At 37.6% G+C, this 22,327-nt stretch overlaps 2 protein-coding genes across 4 annotated transcripts in view; one reads left to right on the plus strand and one right to left on the minus strand.

Annotated features, from left to right (window-relative positions):
* The window catches only part of itgbl1 (integrin, beta-like 1), a 55,389-nt gene extending 48,298 nt beyond the window's left edge, over positions 1-7,091 (plus strand). The window contains exons 10-11 of the mRNA XM_051118988.1: positions 2,950-3,063; positions 6,122-7,091. Of these exons, the coding sequence (XP_050974945.1) occupies positions 2,950-3,063; positions 6,122-6,210 (203 nt within the window). The 3' untranslated portion in view covers positions 6,211-7,091. The remainder of the gene's footprint in view (positions 1-2,949; positions 3,064-6,121) is intronic.
* A 2,566-nt stretch (positions 7,092-9,657) lies between these two features.
* Positions 9,658-22,327, minus strand: part of fgf14 (fibroblast growth factor 14) — a 143,277-nt gene continuing 130,607 nt past the window's right edge. For all 3 annotated transcript variants that reach the window (XM_051118990.1, XM_051118991.1, XM_051118989.1), the window contains exons 4-5: positions 12,771-12,969; positions 9,658-9,874 (exon numbers count right to left, since the gene is read on the minus strand). In XM_051118990.1, coding sequence (XP_050974947.1) covers positions 9,735-9,874; positions 12,771-12,969 — 339 coding nt within the window. In that variant the 3' untranslated portion in view covers positions 9,658-9,734. The remainder of the gene's footprint in view (positions 9,875-12,770; positions 12,970-22,327) is intronic.

A 22,327-nucleotide genomic window follows, 5' to 3' on the forward strand; every position in this document is an offset into this window, starting at 1 on the left:
CCAAAAATCATTAGGATATTAAGTAAAGATTGTGTTCCATGAAGATATTTTGTAAATTTCCTATCGTAAATATATCAAAACTTAATTTTGGATTAGTAATATGCATTGCTAAGAGCTTAATTTGGACAATTTTAAAGGCTATTTTCTCATTATTTTGATTTCTTTGCACCCTTCCAGATTGTCAAATAGTTGTATAGTAATCCTATCCTAACAAACATACATCAATGGAAAGCTAATGATGATGTATACATTTAAAAAAAAAAGACCCTTATCACTGATTTTGTGGTCCAGGCTTACATGTGGGTTAAATTTAAAGGATTTAAGAGAAAAACTACAATACTAGTCATGGTTCCTGTTTATTTGTTTTATTAAAAGCTAAAGATATACAGACTATTATTACAGCTTTTCTGTAAAGTCAAGCAAGTGGTAAAACATGTTTGCTGACTGTCTGACAGAAACCTTAACGTATAATTTGCTCTTCCAACCTGTACACCTGCTTTCGAAAACCACACACAGCACTGAAAATGAAGCTTCAGGTTTTACGCTTTAATAAGAGACCAGTTTCACTATTTGTGTATGACCTGTCAGCATCCTGGAAAAAAACATAAAGCCTAGCCAATTTCTACATGACACATAGTCCTCCGAGTATTCATCTGCTTTCTCTGGGCATGTAAAGTGACACACTAATACGCCTTATATATATGGTTTGTCGGAGCCGGTGACGGAACACTGTTTGTTTTTGTTGCCTGGCTGGTGAAAATAAGAAATTCCTCTAAGATCTGGTTTCACATGGTCTACTCAATAATTTTCTCAAATTAATGCTTGGAAATCAGCAGGAGAGTTGTTCTGCTTGTCATAACAACATCAACATTATTAAGAATGAAACATTGGAAGAATTAAATGGATTGTTTTTCACAGTAAAGATTCATGGGTAGGTGAATATGTGGGTTGCTTGTTGTAGCTCCCTCCCAGTAGAATAATACTGTAGTAAATAACAAGGGATGTACTGTCTGGTGAGCTGCCTACACTTTGATTGATAAGACTGACTTACAAAGAATATTCTTTGAAAGCTTTGTGACTTTCACCGTATTATATTTGTAAGGTACAGCACAGCTGTTAATGACAGACCAGTGCCCTCATATTATGCAATTTCCTGGATTCTATGTGTAATATGAGAATCCCAATTCATAAGACTTGTTTTGCAAAGTCATTTTGACTAATATCTGGAGACCAATATCTCGTATTTCCGCTAAGCATTGTAAGTCTGAGTACATTGTAGAAATCACTGGCACCAATGGTCTCTACAATCTACCGAGGATTATGATGCATTGGATAAACTCTGTACAGGGTAGTCAGTACAGTTTAAACACAGCAAATGCAATGCTTATATAAAAGATAAAATTAAATTAGCACACAAATTACAAAATCCAATTAGCACTTATTTTACAAAACATTTACTCAAATGGGAGATAATACTTGACCTGTTAATCAGTCAAGCAGGCAAGGTTATCAACTAGGGATGCATATATATTGCTGTTATCCAGTAATACTGGTGATTTAAATTCTGTAATACTAATTTGCTTCCCCCGTTTTAGGAAACTGCTGTAGATTGTAAAGTTCAAGTTACTGTGCACATGTAACAACAGCACCCAAAGTTCCCAGTTCACCCAAAAATGAAATCCAATATGTACACTACCAGTCAAAAGTTTTTGAACAGTAAGATTTTGAAAGTTTTTTAAAGAAGACTCTTTTGCTTACTAAGCCTGCATTTATTTGTGAGATATTGTGAGATATTTTTTTACTATTTAAAATAACTGCTTTCTATTTAAATATATATTTTCAAATGTAATTTATTCCTGTGATCAAACTACATTTTCAGCATCCACTCCAGTCTCCAGTTACTCCAGTCTTCAGTGTCACATGATCCTTCAAAAATCATTCTAATATGCTGATTTGCTGTTTAAGAAACATTTATTATTATTATATTTTGAGCAGCAAATCAGGATATTACAATGATTCCTGAATGATCATGTGACTGAAGTACTGATGCAAAAAATTCAGCTTTGAAATCACAGGAATAAATTACATTTTAAAATATATTCAAATAGAAAACAGATATTATATAGTAAAACTGTTTCAAAATTTTGGATCAACTAAATGCAGGCTTGGTGAGCAGAAGAGACTTCTCTAAAAACATTTAAAATCTTACTGTTCCAAATCTTTCGACTTTCATCAAGATATTTTTAACTTGTTGCTTTTGACTAAAATACAAGTCATCTATCTATAGTATTGCGTTCTCATCATCTCATCTGAATCAGGAGAGAAACATGCACATATTAAGCACATCAAGTGAAAACAGTCCAAAACAGTTCTAAACAAATTTGTTGCTCAATATTTGGACGTTCACTGGAGGAGGAGTTATTATGGATTATGGATTGGTATTCTGGCTGGGAGCGATGATTTAAAGTTAAAATGTCTTAATGATGAATGATTTCACAAGACATTAATTGATAGACTGTAATGTAATACTGTAATGTTTTTAGCACTTGTGCTGTCTCATTCCGACGGCACCCATTCACTGCAGAGGATCCACGCCAATTGTCCAAAACATGAAAATAATTATTGGCTTATCAGCATTTGGGCAGAATTTTATTAATGGTCCACCTATATCAGCAATGCAGATTATTTCCAAACGGCCAAGTATCGGCCAATTGACTGGCCGAGCTTGTTTACTGGCCTATTCCTGACTCAGTAGGAACACAAAATTGGACCTTGTAAACAACAGCTGTTTCACACATTTAGAAAAACAATTTACTCTATTTAAATTCCAATTAGGAAGCGTATCAGAGCTTTAAGTGTTTTATAATCACATGAAATAGCACAGGAGAATAAGGGAAGACTAATGGACCTCCGATCGTTGTGTGACTGAAGGCTAATTTGTTCTTGCAGGCTCTTGTCACTGTGGTCGCTGTATCTGCTCGCCACAGGAGTGGTACATTTCAGGGGAATTCTGCGAGTGCGACGACAGGGAGTGCGACAAACACGACGGGCTGGTTTGTACAGGTATGTGTTCAAATGCAGCAGCGCTCCTCCAAACACCCACTCGTGCGCTGACAGATCTCTTTGTGACGGATATTGAGGTTCTCTGATGTGGCGGCCGTTTGATTAGACAGCTCTGTACGACTCTTAGGCTGAGCCGTCCAATCAGTGGGCTCCTGCTGTGTTCTTCTCGTCCTGCTTTTCAATGGGCAAGAAGCTCCGGAGAGAGGCGAGGTTTTCCTTAAAAGCCTTGAAGAGGTGACTAGTCGGTGCTAGTGAAAAGCACAATAAATATTTATCATCACGATAGCTTGAGGATGCTCGGACAGCTGCTTAGAAACTGTTTACTCATTGGTCTAATGACTTCGTTATCAGCTGCCATGTCATTTAACCAATTATACAGTTCCTGGTGCAGAGATGCAAAATTCATTACAAAACAAGACGAAAAAACACAATTGATAAAAGAAATGCATAAATGTGTCTGTTAAATGTCACTGATTAGCATATTAACGATTAGGGCATATGTCATCATTTCCATATTCATAAGGATTATTAAAACTGTTTTCTCATGTTGCTCAGGGAAAACCTTTTCTCTATAGATGAAATGCGAAAGCATACAATCAGCTGATTCTTTCCCTTACCTTGGGTAACAATAATGCACTCAGCCTTTATAATTATAATCATGCAGAAATGTGCCTGCCAGTTTCTAAATAATAATTTTCATGGCTTCTTCAGTAAGATATTCTCATTACACCCGCAATTGATGAGCGCTGCGGAAAATTCAATGTATTAGGGAAAGCCGAGGCTTAATTTCATGCACAGCAGATGCGAGTTCCAACTGTTTTGGGCATTGATACAATATACGGCTCTCAAGCTTTCTTCTGAGCGAAGGCTGCTGTCACATACAGCATACATTCTGCTAACGGCATATGTAAACAACCTCACCTGCGCGGATTTACAAGTGGCAGCCCATTTTACTGACCGAACCTATGTAACTGTATGCACGACTCCTTTTAAGTGACTGTAGAAAATGTTAGACACTCTGTATACATCAATATGGAGATATTTGCTGTACACTCTACTACATGTATTAGACTTTTACAATGTTAGCTTGTTACTAAGGTAATAATGTTATACTCAAAAGCAAAGGTTTTTTAATTAGATTAAACATTTTTATTGTTACTTTTTAGTATTTAATAAAATATATTAAAGAGCAGGTCATATGGCTTTTTAATGTGTCCTAATATTATGTTGGAATCCTCTACAATAGGTTTAAACGCATCTAAGGTCAGAAAACATTGTAATTTTCCCAGAATATACATTTATACATAGCCATTTGTCAGTGATTTTGAAATGGTTCGTTCGAATCAGTTTTGAGAGTAATGTCTGTAAACCCCTCCCTTCCATAAGCCTACTCTAGGTGGCCAAGTTTGTTGTGATTGGTACAGTGAGTAGTACTTGAGCAAGTTAGCAAACGCTACCATCTTTGTTGCCAAGTCCATGGTTGTTTTTGATGTTGTGGGTTGAAGTCAACCCAAAAACGTCATATTTAGCAACTGGAATGCAAATTTATCAGGGGCACCCTGACAAAAAGCGTGTATTTTACCACACGGAATGCAAATTTTAACAGGGGACCCCCCTCGAAGCGCAATTGTACTAGCTTTGAGTAGCAATTGGGCGGGTTTTGTTGTGAAAACCTGGAAACCCTAGCGTGCACCTTTACATGAAACAATAATATAGTGCTCCAATCCGTTCTTAAAATAATTGCATTAAAATATATTCGTTAACACTTATGCAAGCGAATTGTGCCCACAGCTAAAGTTTAGCTGCTAAACTGTGAACATTTAACAAATTAATGATGGATACGTTTGATGAGTGCTAACGTGACTAACTGATGAAACAATACAGTTTGTAAACCAAAATATTTCTAATTTACATTCTTTATTATTAAAAGAAATAGAACAACGACAGTCTAAATCAACTGACATACTTTTAGGAAATAGTATATACACCGCAAATTATCAGAACTGTTTCAGCAAGACAGTAATATCATGGTTTACCTGGAAATGTAAAGCTAGGTATACATCACATGTTAGCACAAAAAATTTTTATATTTTGAGCACTCAGTTGAAAATGTACGCGTAACATATCAATCGTACTTACAGGTTGTGGTTTGGAAATGCTTGTTATTCTAAACTGCTGTGGTATTCTGAAAAAAAATTATTTTAACCACTGATTCTTCACATCTTTAACTTTTGGCTATGAAAACAAAAACTTGGTTTCACACCGGAGAACATAGTCTCTTCTCGACATGATGTAAACACACTAACAAGCGGAAGTGTTTGTGGGCAGGTCGGAGTGTTCGAATTTTGCGGGCAGGCAGGGATTATACAAATGTGTTACCCAGTTATGTAGATCGGTAACAGGCAGAAGATTCGAAAATATGACAGCTCGTTAAGGTTATTCTGAGTCGACGCTTTCTTTTGAGAGGCAATGTCTTTATGTATAATGCACTTTTTTGAAATTTGCAGACTGGTTTACATTAAAGAATAGCTACGTTACAAACTGCAAAAAATTATTTTTCGAAAACCCATATGACCTGCTCTTTAATATTTCCTGGGATATTTCTTCACTCTGTGTTTTGTGTCTATTGCTGTCTATTCACTATCTTCACACAGATATTGACTTCTGTCTAGTAGGCCAGTACTTTTTGTAATGGAATATGATTGATTGGATTTGATTCTAATTGCAAAGAGTTGAGATGTAACAAAATCGTTACCCAAAATGATACGCTTGAATTGGCTCAGTAAGCTTCACAGATAATTTTTGTGTACACCAAATTACAATGTTCATTGAATAAAAATGAACAGCGACATACGTAATCATACTAGTGCCACAACTTGGACTGAATTTGAACTGAACAGACAAGACCCCAGAGAAAGTGGCTCCAAAACTTGCATTTGTACTTGGTTTCCCTTTGCACATTCTGCCAAGGGGGTGTGAAGAGAGAAAGCATGTCGAGACTTGGAGAGTGATGATCCGGGTTTCTCAGTTCTGTCTCTCTTCTCAACTTCTGTTCCAGGGAACGGCATGTGCAACTGCGGAAATTGTGAATGCTGGGATGGCTGGACAGGAAACGCCTGTGAAATCTGGGTTGGAGAGGAGTATTAACCCCTGGTAGACACTTAAAGACTGTTTCTGTTGTCAATCAAGATGCAAACAAGGGAAAATTGATTTTAGAGATCTGTGCAATATAACAGCATTCAAATTGTCTCAAAGCAAAGTGGTTTAAATTCCATTATATGCACATAAAACAGCCGTGGGAGACGACATTTATAATCCTCGATAGTTTCCATATAACTATATATATATGAAAATTATGTATAATAATGCTTACATAGACTATTGACTGACACATAAGCACTAAAACGAGAGGATCCATACAAATGGCCAACAAACAAATAAGAGCATTTTGTTATTCTTCAGGTTGCTGTTTTTCAGAGCACTGCTTGAGTGCCATGTTTTTATGACCCTATTTTATGTACGGTAAGTTCCATGTGACGAAAGTTGTAAACAGCCTGATGCCAATAAATTTAACATGCTCTGAGCTGTCATGAGAATGAGATGCTCTTTTTTTGCAATCTGCATATGAAAACTTACATTTTTTTATTTCTGTGGTAGCTCTGATATTTCGGGCCTTTGTTATGTTAATGAAATTGTTTTTTGTTTTTTTTTAAAAAGGTGCCCATGTTAAAGGTAAATTATATGGACCAAGGTAATTAGCACAAATAATAAGACAGGATAAAAATGACCAAAAAAAAAATTGTCCCTTGGTCACCCCATGTTAATATACTGCAGATCTATTGCATTGAATTGGTTAGAGAGATTTCAGTACACCTTTATATAAATATTTTATTCAATATGTTGTATCTGTGTATACAACAAACACAAACTGTACAGTGCAGACAAACTCTTTGCATATATGTATGTAAAATTAGCAGAACATACCAACAGTCCATGATACACATAGCCTACGACATGCAGTTCATATATGCCACCCTCTTCCCATGCAACAGATGAAGTAACTGTCAAATCAATGTTCGAAAGCAATCAACAGACAATGGAGACCTTCCTTTACCACTGAAAATCAGAAATACAGAGAAAACACAGAAATGATCAATTGTTCAGCGATTGCTCCTCGTTACGATTGAAACGACGTCACGCACGACCTGAATGGAACGAAACGAACACGGACGTTTGAAAGAGGAAAAAACAAACGAACGTACTAACAAAATGCACACGTACTCACCAGTCACTTACAAAAATAAATTCAACCTTCGTAAAACCAGTTCACTGGTCTGCAGGGCCGCGGTAGCCCAGCATGTAGAGCTCATTGGAGTGAGTGATTTGTTTCGTGTGGAAGTGGGACACCAGCCTCGAACTGATTTCAGATATGAAGCTACTTTTCCTGTATAGTACTGCATCTCATTCTAGCATTAAATTCGGCTTTGTACAGACAAATATTTAAGTCTAATGTGCTTGAACATCTCCTAATATGAAACTAGCTCAAAATCCCGATAAATGAAAATATAGGTCTTCAAATGAAGTGTAGAATATATTCGTATTTAGCAGCATAGCCTCGGTCTACTTCATAACATTCTAAACATCATTCAAACTATGAAAACTGGTAAAGCAAGACAGGCTTCATGTCAACTCGGCTGATAATTGGCTAATCGTTAAAATCCTAAGTAGATGTGAGTAGATGACGATTTCAAACGCAAAGTGCAATGGTCTCAATCCAGAGTATGAGAGAGCCTTATAGAATCATGCCCATTCAGTGTAGCCCTACGCCTCAAACTAGCTTTAGACATCTCTAGCCGTCCCATACTTTGGTCCTTAAGAAAACGCATGCAGGTGATTAGTAATAGGTACCCCGGTCTTGTACTAAATGAACGATTGGAAAGTGAAGGACATCATTTGGAATCTCTTCAAGCTTGAATCGAAAGTCAAAGAGACAATTGTTCTTCGTGATGAACCCTAGTCACAGTGAGGACAAAAACCGAAGAGGACCGCCGTCCTCCGAGTTATTGAAATTGTTCGGCTGGATTCTCGTGTTTACGGACTTTGGTAACAATCGACTTTTTGTGTGTTTGTGGATTAAGTTGCTACTGGATCTGTAAGTGTCTGTGTTTGTGTGTGTGTGTGCGTGAGTGTGTCTGGGGCATGAGGCACCTTTAACCCAGCACAGACTGGGTACATGTTTTTGCATGCTGGGTTAGAGGTCATCACAGGCACATGATGAGCAGTACTGGACTCTGCATGCTGAGCTAGGAAAACCCCTCTCATTTCAGAATCCTAATATCTGGTAGTTAAAAATCTATTTATTTACTTTTTTTTTTCTTTTTTTGAAGATTTTTATTTGTATACAGTGAAAACATTGTTATAGAAGCCATTTCTTGCACTGCGTCAGCGCTGCAAGAACAGAACATAATACTAACCTTGGCCATGCCTTTGCTGAACAAAATGGGTGTGCAGCCAATAGTAATGGTGCCTACTTACATTGAGCCGTTTAACCGCACAGGCCTGAAGTAGACTGTATTTCTCTACGGCTGCCGCTCTCGTCACAGAACTAGCCCATAGTTCAGAGGAGTCAGCATGTCAAAGAGGGGCCTTGACCAGAGGCCTACAAGGCCTATAGATATTCCTAGAGCCCACGCTCTAAATTAAGAGCAAAGAAAAGTGGAAATTCACCTAGTTACTGGGGTTGAAACCGATCTGCACCGTACTAGATAGTGATATGTACTCTATACACCTCCCTCAGCACATGCCACTCGCTGGCATTTGCTGTCTAAGTATACTCGTGTCCCTTTCTAGACATTACGAGAATGAGAAGACATGAGCGCTGAACCTTGGATAATGAGTTGGATACTGTTTAGGAGGCTCCGTCCCCTTGAAAGATTGACGTCTCTTGACCATTAACATCGTGTGAGGACTTGGTGGAAATCCATCGTTGTGTTCGAATGACGGCACGCCAGAACGCATCGCACGCTGCCCCGACAACAAATTTCATAAGTAACCGACAAAAGGGAACAATTTGGAAATTCGAGCTTCAGAGACTGGGGGACAACTAGAAAGGAGGAGACACAGGAGCGTACTTGATTTAAAAAAAAAAAACAAGTTGCGGATTCCAGTCCATATATATGTATATCTTTACAGTATTACCCCAGAGCGTAGCTGGTGTTACTGTGTGTGTGTATATAGAAAATAGATCTGAAATGTACGGTCTCTGCTGCTGCGACAGGGTTCAAGAAAAGGGTTATAACGGGTGACTGTTAGCAGGCAAAAGAACCGCCACGCAAGCGCCTGCGGTACACAATTTCATTCTCGTGGATTGTCTCGATTACAGAAAAAACATCGGCTTTATTGTATGTCAAAAGGCATTCCATATCAGTTAGGGCATTCCATGGTGAAAGTTTAGCTGGTTTATCCAGTCGCATCCTCCTACGTGCACAGCTGACCGCTCTTCCGGAGCCAGTCCGTCGTCGAATGAGATCGGAACAGTCAGAGGAGTGAAGGGGGGTGGAAGGAATGGGGAGGAGAGAGCAGAGGACGCCTGGATCGGATCCACAAACATGGAGAGTCTGACAAAAGGAACACGGCTCTCCGTGGTTGAGCATGGCCGAGATGGGATCTGGCTATGTGGTGGGCTTGGTTTCCTTGCTGACAGGTTTGCCTCCGTTCATGACGGCCGGCTCTGTGCTTTTACTGGGAGGCACGGCAGGTTTGGGCACTGTCTCCCCCACGTCATGCAATGATGGCTCTCGGTACATAGCGACTGCAAAAGACATCAGAGAAGGCGAGAGTCAGCCAGGTAACCGCGGCCGCCCCATCTGTCTCTCTTATTGGAAATGATTTTTGGGGCCGGCCAGGAATTTGACTCAAATAATTACGTCTAGAAAAGTTTCTCCCATTTCGAAAGCTGAAACTGTTGGCTAAAAAGACAACATTCATTAGGGAAACTCTGACAGGACATGTTTGAGTTTGTCAAAGTGCGGGCAAGCTGTCAGCAGGGCTGCATCCTTTCCTTAGTTGTGATGGGAAGACGGTCTGATCTCTCAGGATGCATTTGACTAGGTTCACTGCATCACGTCAGTTCAGACTTACTGTATTCTACGGTTTGCCTGCTGGCGTTGCGGTATTAGCCAGGAAAATAATGAACACAACAGGATGAGAGACTGGTCTAAAATGTGGGCATCTGTACATGGCAATAAACCATTGCACAGACAGAAACGGGCCACACATCATTGCAAATTACACCTCAAACCGTACATAAAGCATCAATCTCACGCTAGCCAGACACGGTTTACAGTGTGGCCATAAAGGAGCTGTAAGGAATATTTGAAAGGACAGGTTGTCCATCATAACGGTCCGAAGATGGGTCTTGAATATGTGGTGCTGTGAAATAATGTTTATTGAGTTATAAATCATTATGTAATCAGATAATGGGAATATAAGGCCTAATGTTTCTGGTTGAACCCTCGGTGAAGAGCTCATTGTCAAGATAAAATGGTCATTTTACATCCTCATGATCATCATCGTTTTGCCTAAATCTGAAATTTGTCAGTTCCTGTGACTTGTGCTTGCTCTGTACAGATGTTCTTCTAACGCTTATTTTAATGCTTTACCTTTACCTAAACAAAAGGGGCAGTACCAAGTTATAATGAATTTTGATTGGTTCATTTCAGTTACTGTGTACAATCAGAGGACTTGTAATTTAACACGTCATATCTGATACTTGTTATGCAACATTTATGGTTTGGATTCAATTTAATGGAAAATAGCAGTCTGGACATCCTGTTGTGATCCGAAATCATACAGTATTTGAACAAATTGAGCGATTTTTACCCCAAAAACAGTTAAAGGGTTAGTTCACCCAAAAATGAAAATTAGCCCATCATTTTCTCACCCTCCAGGCACCCTAGGTGTATATGACTTCCTTCTTTTAGATGAATCCAATCAGAGTTACATTAAAAATTATCCTGGCATTTCCAAGCTTCAGAATTCTCCTCATTAGTGAATAAAGGCCTCTTGTAACAAATCGATGCATTTTTGTAAGAAAAATATCCATATTTAAAACGTAATAATCACTTCTAGCTTGCGCTTAGTGTTGTACACAGAAATGCGCTCCGGGCAGATGATGTAGGACGGCGACATTGCGTATGCGCTGCTCAGAAATGATGAACATGGACACGCAAATGGAGACATCAAAACAAAGGTCACGAATTAGAAATACAAAACGAAGATTCGCAAAGAAAAATGGCAGAGGATTTCGATATAAGCCAAGAGAAGACAGTTTTTTCTTTGCTAAAGTCAGGAAACTTTGCTTCCTTTGCTCCTGTAAACAAACGTTGGTTTTCGCAGACTCACAGGTGCATGCACATCATCGCCCGGAGCTGCTTCCGTATACAGCTGTCAGCACAAGCTAAATTAAAGTGATTATTACATTTTAAATATGGATATTTTTCTTACAAAAATGCAGCGATTTGCTACAGGAGGCCTTTATTTACCCCCCAAGAGCCGTGTGAAGCACTTTTTTATTATGGATGGATGCACTTTATTTGACTTGATTTAGACTGATGAAGAGAAACCAGTGCAATTCTTGGAAATGCCAGGATAATTTTTAATATAACTCCAGTTGGGTTCGTCTGAAAGAAGAATTCTCATTTTTGGGTGAACTAACCCTTTAACAACCCTGCTGGTTACAGTATTTCTCAAGTGATTTGACACATTTATAAGGTCAATGCTTTCAGAACAATTAGACTTATTCAACAAAACTGCATAATAAGTGCTGCATTTTTTTCAGGTAATGCATTTAACAAGCGCAAATTATATGAAACCCATTGTGTTCTCATAGTATCTTTAGAAATTTCTATATGCATTCATCCACATCAACTCAAGCTCTGCATCTAAGAAAAGAACGGTGTAGATGTTCAATTCACACCTGGCACGCATGTCATATGGACCCACGGGAGCACAGCACAGATGGTGATGTTGGATTATCTCTGACCAATGACGTTCCTCCCTCTTTTCCTGAGTAAATGTAGATCTGCTCACATTATACTGAACTCTGTCTGGCCTCTATCAAGAGACCATGATTCAGTGTCAATTAGACTGTCTCTCATCTCATTTGAGACTGCTGTCCCCTTCTCTTCTCACCTCTTCTTACATCATCTCCTCTTGCTCTGTCCTCAACTCTTTCAATGTCCTCCTCCTCTCCTCATCCTACATCCTCTCCTATTCCTCTCCCATCATCTGTCTTCCTCCTCCACTCTTACTCTTTCATCTTTATCTCTTCTTCCTATTCCCTCTTATCTTCTTCTACCTCCTCCATCTCTGTAGTTGTTTGTATTAGACATTTTAAAAACATGAACCTTGGACTGGAGATTTTTGGTGTGTGGGTTTTTGATAAAAAATGATGTATGTTGTCACTCGTATTAACGCAATGAAAATGTACAACCTATTTTGGAAAAGTGTTCAGACGCCTGTGTTCCTTGTTTTGAAAACCTTGACCTTAGTTTGAAAAAATGTGTAAACCATTTGAGAAAAAACTGTAAAAAGGCATCAAGCAAAAGCATTTCTCTCAGGGACCTGTGCACTTCATTACCATTCTGCCAGTGTCACAGTGACCTGGATGTTAACCATTCTCTTGAGGTTTGCAGAGCACGCTTTACCTTCTAATGGCTTGGGCAGGAAGTGAGCAGCTGGTTTAGTTTTCTTCACCCGGTTCCCCTTCATGGCCTGGCCATCTTTATTTAAGCCAAGGAACCATGCTCTCCCCGACTCCTGCTGCCTATACAGCATGGATGAGTAGATCACATAGTAGTTTTCAAACACCGACTCTTTAAACTTGCATTCCGGCGTAAACAGTTCCTGTAAAAAAGACAGACAAAAGAGGATGACGTCACACAAAAGCTGTGGGAAATTTTGTGTGGGATTTAGAAAAAGGGTTCAGTAAACAAACTTCACAACATATTCTCATAAATAATTGAAAAAAATAAATAAGTAAAACAACTGCTTTAATCATTTACGAGTGGTGATGAATAGTGTTTATATCTGTTTGACTTCCCTTTTTCAGTCAAAAAGAAATGAGGGTTTTTGAGGAAAACATTCCAGGATTTTTCTCCATATAGTGGACTTTATGTATGAATGAATGAATGAATATAGTGGACTTCAAATTTTTATACTTCTTAACCACAAATGCTCGTCTTGCACTAGTTCGCAATGCGTGTTCACGTTGGAAAGATCAGGCATGACGTAGGTGGAATTACAGACCCAGTGTTTACAAAGCGAACGTGCAAAGAAAGTCAATCGCTCTTTACAAAAAAAAGTAAAACAACGTTGGATGATTTTGAAGTTGGAGGAGAAAAAGAGATTTTTTCGCCCTAACCTACCTTTTTGAAGAGTACAGAGTTGAAGAACTAACTGCACATGACCTTTCCAATGTTTGAAGTCATAGACGCGCACTGCAGAGCTAGTGCAAGATGAGCATTTGTGGTTAAAAAATACATACATTTATTTATTTTTTTTTAAGAAAATGACGGATTGTTACGCTAGATAAGACCCTTATTCCTCGGGTGGGATCATGTCGGGCCTTTTAAGGCAGCACTAAAACTGCAATTTGGATTTTCAACCCATTGATCCCCATTGAGGTCCAGTATATGGAGAAAAATCCTGTAATGTTTTCCTTAAAAACCTTTTTTTTTTTTTTTGATTGAAGAAAGAAAGACATGAACATCTTGGATGACATGGGGGTGAGTAAATTATCAAAAAAAAATTATTCTAAAAGTGAACTAATCCTTCAATTATATATAATAAAAAATACCCATGAATTATTTATTTAGTATTATTTATTATTCTAAACGATATTAACAATGTAGCAAATTAGCAATGCCATTTCTATTGTATCTTACAACCCCCATACATATTTATCATAAACACCTAAGCATTTGCAAACTCAGGACTGGGAAACCCTGATTTATAACATTTAAATCAGATTAAACTCCATATTCAGTCTGGCAGTGAGGGACATTTTCTATCAATCAGAACAGTTATACGACATACTGAACAGATTGCACTTCTGTCCCTCGCAGCTTTGTTTCCATTCATTCGTGAAATATGGTGTCCACTCTATAATTTGTATGTTTATACAGACAGTTGGCAAGACAGTGCGTTGGTATGTGCAGTTTTGGTACGTTTAATTAACAGAATACAAACAGCAAACACAGAGACTTCCTAAAATAACATTCAAATTCCTGTACATTTTCCTATTACTCTGTATGCACGGTGATACGCCTGAGGTCTAATCTGTAGGCAGACACTGCAGGTCTGTCTGCTGATACCTGAATGAGCATACAGACAAAATAATTGGCCCCAAGACAAAATGTGATATTCGCTCATGACAAATTAATCTCTACTTTCACCTTCACTCCAGGTGCCATGCTCAGCCATGCTAAGTCTATTATTTTCTTCAAATATCCATATCCAATTGCACAATCCACACTTTGGCAAGGGCATTCCAACCTCGTCTTCACCATCTTCTCAGTACATCTGATTCCACAACTCGGAGCAAATTGCGGGCATACTGTACTCCCACACTTCATTTGGCTCCACGAAATTTCATTTTGCAGTTCATTTGAAAAGTCTGGGATCATGCCAGACTGTGAATCTAGTAGGAGCAGTAAACATTATCTGTAAATATTAAATCTAAAAATAATTTCTCAAAATGAGAAGTTCAAAAGAAACATGGTTTTCTCTGTGGAAACCAAAGCTGTATATCTGATTAAAATGTCCCATATTTTCCTAAACATCTCACAATTTCTTATCCAAAGCATCAGGCTACATCAGATTAATCAATGATTAAAATAAATACACCACAGCTGTCACACAGAGTTGTGAAGCAGATCTTAAATAATGAAGGTGTTTTGGTCTGACTTCGTTCAGCTTATATATACTAACTTCATTCTGACTGATTTAAGGATTTTTAAAATAATCGCAGTATACAGTCTTCAAAAATGACTTAATTTAGCAAGTGAAAGCCATTCATCTTCTCTGTATGACCCATTATTTGGTGCCATCTGTAAACACTGTGTGTATGTTGCATTACCCTGCAAATTATTGCATCGATTAAAGCTTCCAGGCTTGCTGTCAATTCAATAACTCCACCACTTCAATAATTCTAGGAGCACTTTGCTCTATTGGTAAATAGCACCAAAACTATCATTTATAAATCTACAAGTTCCATTAACACCCATCATTAAACTACACATTAAAGACGTCACATCTGAATAAGACAGCTAGTTCTAAACGCATAAATATGCGTCTCTTTTAAAAAGTCTCTTCTAACTGACAAATGAGGCATATTTTACAGCAAAGCACTTCCTAAATACTTTCTTGCAAAAATAATACTGATGAATATTTAATGTCTCATATATTTTAAAAGGTTAGTTAATCAAAAAAAGTAATCCCCTATAATATAAAATAATTAAAGCTGAACCCATTTTCTCAGTTTCTTTTTAAAAACGATATTAAGAACCATCAATAAAATAGTTCTTAGACAAATATTACTACAAAGGTACTAATTTATGCTAAATTGGAGCCCTGTTGTTTTATTTTCAGCATTTCCACAGAAGTCCTTCCTGCCTATTATTTCTGCGTTAAATCACTTCTTGTCAACCCCAGACAAGGTACTTGGTTAGAAAAGGAGTGGAGACAGGAACTAAGTGGCATGTTAGTCAGATGCAATGGCAGAATAAATGGGATGAAATTGCATTATGTAAGGGAGCTGAACTCGGATGTGTTTTGGAGGGCTCTCTTGCACCCTTGATTAAACACTAACAGCTGACTTCATTGACTGCATGCTAACCAAGGGCCTTAAAACAAACCAGATCCTACCAACTGGTGTTTTTTTTGCAAATTATGCATCAAACCTTATCAAACACATTTGCTTTTAGGCATATATTATAAGCCATTCTTCTTACACAACAACGTTGAGTATGTCTTGAATTCAGAACACAGAGTAAAGGTCCTTGCATACTCGGTCTGAAATTTTCAAATGCATTTTTTCATTGCATTCGTCATCCTAAAAATTCATCACGCAGAGAAACCTTGCACATTGATGCATATCAACTAATCCTTGCCAAAAAAATTCACAAAACAATACAAAATGGAGTCTTCAAGCATGATTTTGTCATCTCTCTTCTTAAAAAGAGAAAAAGAAAGAGGAAATATTGGGTCCATCTAATCCTGAGATTCAATCCACCAATCCACCTCAAAGAGCTGCAGGACTATCCAGGGCGATTCAAAGTTTACTTCAGGATGTCAGTGGCTCAGTTTGATGCTTTGCTAGCAATACTGGAGCCACATACTAAAAAGAAGACCACCAATTTCCATAAACTCACTGTGCAAGGACCTATACGGTGCCTTGCGCTGCAAGACAAAGTGGATCAACTTGACAAACGCCATTCTGGATTTTGGCGTTCGCTTGTATGGTGACTCTGAATTGTCAAAACACCTCTCAATGCGAACAACACTGAAAATCGAACCCGATTTGAATGTTTTTATGACAGACAAAAGTTTCGGAGGCAGTGTTGTAAACGTGATTGACACAACATTACAAAGGTGGTATTTATTTTTTAACATCCGAAATTTCGGACTGCTTGACATTACAAAATCACATCTGACAACAACAGCAAACTCATGTAACTCATTGTAATGTAAATCTCAAAGGGAAAAGGTCTTAAAAGTATAAAATATTAAGATTATTCAATAAATAATGTAATTGACAAATTATTTTCACTTCCTTAAAATAAACTTTCATAATACATTAAAGAATATAAATGTTTCATTCATTCAGCCAAAAATAAACAAATTTCTAACATTTTCAAAAAGAAACAATGCAAATGGTGTTGTAAAGTGTATTTTAAAGGAAAACTCCTATCTCATTTTCTCCTCCAATTTCAAAATCGTCCTACATGGCTGTTTTACCTTTTTTGTAAAGGGCATTTGATCTTCTTTGCATATTCATATTGTAAACACTGGGTCGGTACTTCTGCAACGATGTAGGACAATTTTAAAGTTGGAGACGAAAATGAGATGGGAGTTTTTCGACATATCCTAACTGTCATGAACCGGAATACACAACTCCTGAGAGCTAGACACGATGAGCATTTGAGGTTAGAAAGTATATAAATTGTTAATTTATTTAGAAAATTACCAATCGTTTCGCTAGATAAGACCCTTCTTCCTCGGGCTGGGATCGTTTAGAGCTGCATTTAAACTGCGTTTTGGAAGTTCAAACTCGGGGGCACCATAGAAGTTCACTATATGTAGAGAATTCCTGAAATGTTTTCCTCAAAAGACATAATTTCTTTATGACTGAAGAAAGAAAGACATGAACATCTTGGATGACATTATTGGATGACATGCATTATCTGTAAATTTTCATTCTGGTAGTGAACTACTCCTTTAATAAAAGAGGAATCATCAAGAACACAGACAGAATTAGTCACTTCTTAATGATTCAAATTCATGACTCAGACTTGTTTGTAATAATGATTTTGAAGATGACGTTCAAATTTTCTTTCATCTTAGGTACTTTGCAGCTTTTCTTTTGAAATTGATTACTGTGATGTAGAAAATGTACAAAGACCCTGATTCACAAGGACGTGTCTTAAAACAAAGCCTGGCCTTCTTTGATGACACTCAGAAGTCTTGAGCATTATAAGAACTACACTAAAGCGGCTGACTAAATAATAAATGAACTAGATTGCCTACAACAAAAAACACAAAATTCTTCTCTTCCAGGAAGAAACACAACAACAAACCACTAATGACTCCAATTTAATTAATGATTTTCTTTCTATTAAAAAATGTTCTAATGATTAAACAGACAATCACAGAGACGTGCAATCGTCTGGTTGTTTTCACATCCTTCAGTAATGCAGAAATCTGAAGTCGCTCTAAACCTGTTGTTTAATTCTTGTTTTTCTCTCTATCCACCTGTTGTGTTAATCACAAGCAGAATTCAGATGCACTAAAGTAATACTGACAGCTAATTGCTTTAAAAGGTTACTGCTGATAATGATTGGTTATTTATATGGAAGGAGGCAAACTTCAGCTGCATCTTTGCTGGAAAAAAAACAACATTCCATCATTAGCATATCCATTCTGATTGGTCGATTTACATATTAGAAGAGCAAATTCCACATGCAAACATTTACAGATAATGTACTCACCCTGTTGTCATCAAAGATGTTCATGCCTTTCTTTCTTCAGTCATAAAGAAATTATGTTTTTTGAGGAAAACATTTCAGGAATTATCTCCATGTAGTGGACTTCAAAGTGCTGTGAGTTTGACCTTCCAAAATGCAGTTTAAATGCAGCTTAAAAAGGCTCTAAACAATCCCAGCCGAGGAAGAAGGGTCTTATCTAGCGAAACGATCTGCCATTTTCTAAAAAAAAAATAAATAAATAAATAAAAGTATGTAGTTTTTAACCTCTGCCATGCGCATACATAATCTGTGTAATCCGAGTCAATACAGTCAGGTTAGTTTGAAAAACTCCCATCTCATTTTCTCCTCCAACTTAATCATCCTACATCGCTGCACAAGTACCAACCCAGTGTTTACAAAGTTAACAGGCAAAGAAAATCAAATGCCCTTTACAAAAAAAGGTAAAACAGTGATGTAGGATGATTTTAAAGTTGGAGGAAAAAACAAGATGGGAGTTTTTCAACATACCTTGACTGTATTGACCCGGATTACACAGAATATGCATGCGCATCGCAGAGCTAGACAAGGCGAGCATTTGAGGTTCAAAAGTATACAAATTTGTATTTTTTTTGGAAAATGACAAATAATTTCATTAGATAAGACCATTCTTCCTTGGCTGGGATCATTTAGAGCCATTTAAAGCTGCATTTAAATGGCATTTTGGACGTTCAAACTCACGTATACCATAGAAGTCCACTATATGAATATAATTCCCGAAATGTTTTCCTCAAAAAACATAATTTTGTTACGACAGAAAGAAAAGCATGAACATCTTGGATGACAATGGGGTACATTATCTGTAAATTTCTGTTCTGGCAGTGAACTTCTCCTTTAGTTCTCGTCTAGGCTAGTGAACACAAAAGAAAAATCTTTATAAAACATATAAATCTGAATTCTACAAAAAATGATTAAAGCAACTGTTAACCATACCATTTTAGTGTGACGTCTGTTTAGAATACATTTTTGAGCTGGCTAAGCCTCCTTTGCTTGCTAAACTTGATTGCCGACTGCCAACGTCTCCCGTGGGTCGGCACAAAGAGAGCCGGCGGTCAATACAATGAAAGCTTTATTTAATTTTGCATCCCGGCCAACAAATTAGACAGGTGATATGTGTCACACTGTCTAACTTTGATCTCTGGCAGCAAACAGTATGAGGAAGAGGCAATCCATGCTTTTAACCGCCTTCTGCCTGATGCTCTTTTCTTGACAGCTCTTCCTTTTCACAGCCTGCTATTAAAACAGCACATACCTTTCTATCGTGTAACCATGGTAACGCTTGAAAGGCTCCTGCCTAGCAATTAAGTTTTTTTTTTCTCCATCTTTCCTTTTTATTTTGTTGAAAAGAGACATCAGTATTTTTAGTATTCGAATATGCATATACATCGGGTCTTTTGTTCGTGTTTCAAGAGTCACTGTGTGAAACAATGCAAAATGGGAAGGGTTGATGAACTCAGTAGGAGCACGTTGAGAAGTTAATTACTATGAAATAATTAGAGGACTGTAAGTAAAAACTTAAATATAGCTCCTCTGGCATTTCACCAGGCTATCATGGAACAGCCGATCTCAAACGAATGCTCTCCAAATACGCATTGAAAAAGGTAAGCTGAACAGATACTAAAGAAAATGAGATGGAAAGGAATAGAAAAAAGCAGCTTGGAAGGAAGAGTCGATCTACTGCACCTGCGGTTCACCCCTTACATTCATTCTGCTTTGAATGTGTGGCCGTAATTGACCTTGGCCACTGCCAGAAAGGGCAGTTTACTTCAGACACAGATAATCAACCCATCCCTCTCAGAGAGCAGACGGAAAGACGGGGGATGGGGGAAAGAGAGAGAGAGAGAGAGCGAAGGAGTGAAAAGACAGAAGTGAGAGAAAAGAAAGGTTAAGGGAGGCTGGGCTGAACTAGGAATACAAAAAAATAGACAGGGGGAGACAGAGCACGAGAAAGCGAGCGAGCGAGACGTGCGAAAACGTGTCAGGCTGGGCTCCCCCGTGCTGGCCTGCCAAACCATTTCTCACGAACAGAGAAAAATTGGAAATTGTTTAATGTTAACGGTTGAATCAAGTCTATTAATCTTGAAAAGACTTGAGCTTCCCTCACATCTCTGCTCATGTTAAAACATCAAAAGAGAGCCACATAATATGAGCTCCACTGAATTTCCTCAACCAAGCAAACAACAGAAAGGATGCTGTTAAATATGGATGGTACATAAATATGTATTGTATCGGCGGGCTCTGATGAGCCTCTTGGCAACATGTGACATGGGTGTCTTTTCACTCAACGTGAGGAAGGATAGGGTAAGGTTTTTGACGGTTTTGCGTTTGTGTAATCCGTCTAAAATGCAGTGCAAACAAAAGGAGGTTTATCGGATAAACTTGCTTGTTCCTGTTAAAATGCGAAATGAGGGTGGAGCTTTGAGCGAGGCGCTTTATGTGTTACGGTTCACTCTCCTCGGTGGCAGACGTGTGAATTCACACCATTAATTTCTGCCCTAATAATATTCATATTTGCATATTATTCTACTTTTGCAAGCTCTTTGGCTTGACATCAAGCTTGGGGAAGCGTACGAAATGCTACAATGATACTTGTTGTCAGTCATCCAGTGATTTACAGTGTCGAGCATGCTGTAGATTATCAATTCAAACACATATTTTTTAAAGTGCTACTATTAATCCTTCCTTTCTGTCGTTCATCTCTTTGTTGATTATGGAGTGATTTTTTTCCATGATGAATAGCTAAGAGCCCATTGCCTTTTGAAGAGCAGTCTAACCGCAAGCACTTAAAACTCTCCGTTCAGCCTCCCTGAAGAGAGTGACCTTTCGGCTGTGTGGTAGATTTTTAACACCAGCTCTATGGAAGGCAATGTCCCTAGATTCTGAGTGCACTTTAAGTGTCTCTGCTTCAGCTCTCTTGTGTTTAGTCAGAAACTGGGGAGAAAAAAAAAATCATGTGAAGCCCCAGAGCAAATTCTGTGTATACTGTAGGTTCTAGATCTTAAATCATTTCTCATTTCTATGCAAACCAGATGAGAGGGTCATAAATCTGAAATCAAGTATTGTATTGGTAAAAACAAACAAATGATTTCCCTGTTGAGGATATCTCAGTGTCTGCAGTATTTATGCTGCTCTTGTCTGAGTGATACATCATGCATAAAGCTCTCAGGACCGAGAGACACTAGGATTGAATGGCTGGTTGTGGTCCAGTTCACACTGGCACAGGCTGGTACTGAGGGCTGAGAAGGACACTCTTACTGTAGCAGGGTCATTCTCTGAAAACGGTGCCATTTGAGTGCTATATTTGTCCCTGTGACTCACTACTGATATATTTAACACAATACTAGACTTGATCGCATTATTTGATAAATTTAACCTAAACTGTTTAGTCTGTAATGCGTAAAAACATAAGAATAGGACAATGTTGTTTTTAATGTTTTTCTTAGGAATATCAGCCAGTTAGCATGTCCCCATTTATCAGTCTATATTAGTATTTTATTTTGTTTACATGTATTGGACTGCTATTGGGTATTTAATTGGTCAATTACAATTGGTTGCATTTACTGGACATTAAAAAAAAAGAGAGAGAAAGAGAGATTAATCGCATCCCAAATAAACATACAGTATATATTTTGAAAATATTTACATGTATTTACATGCATATATTTGTATTAATATAATTAATATTATATGTAAATATATTTAATGTATAAACATATTTTTCTTAAATATATACATGTATATGTGTATTTATATACATCTAATAAATATATACACAGTACACACACATATATTATGTAAACAATAATTTCCTTTTATTTTGGATGTGAATAATCGTGTGAATAATGTGAATAAACGATTAATTGTTTGACAGCACTAACATTAATATTAGGCTGCTGAAAATTTTGCTTTGACATCATAAAAAAAACAATTACACTTTAAAATATATTAAAATAGAACATTAT

Source organism: Labeo rohita, chromosome 9 (assembly GCF_022985175.1).
Source record: "Labeo rohita strain BAU-BD-2019 chromosome 9, IGBB_LRoh.1.0, whole genome shotgun sequence".
Taxonomy (NCBI): Eukaryota; Metazoa; Chordata; class Actinopteri; order Cypriniformes; family Cyprinidae; genus Labeo; species Labeo rohita.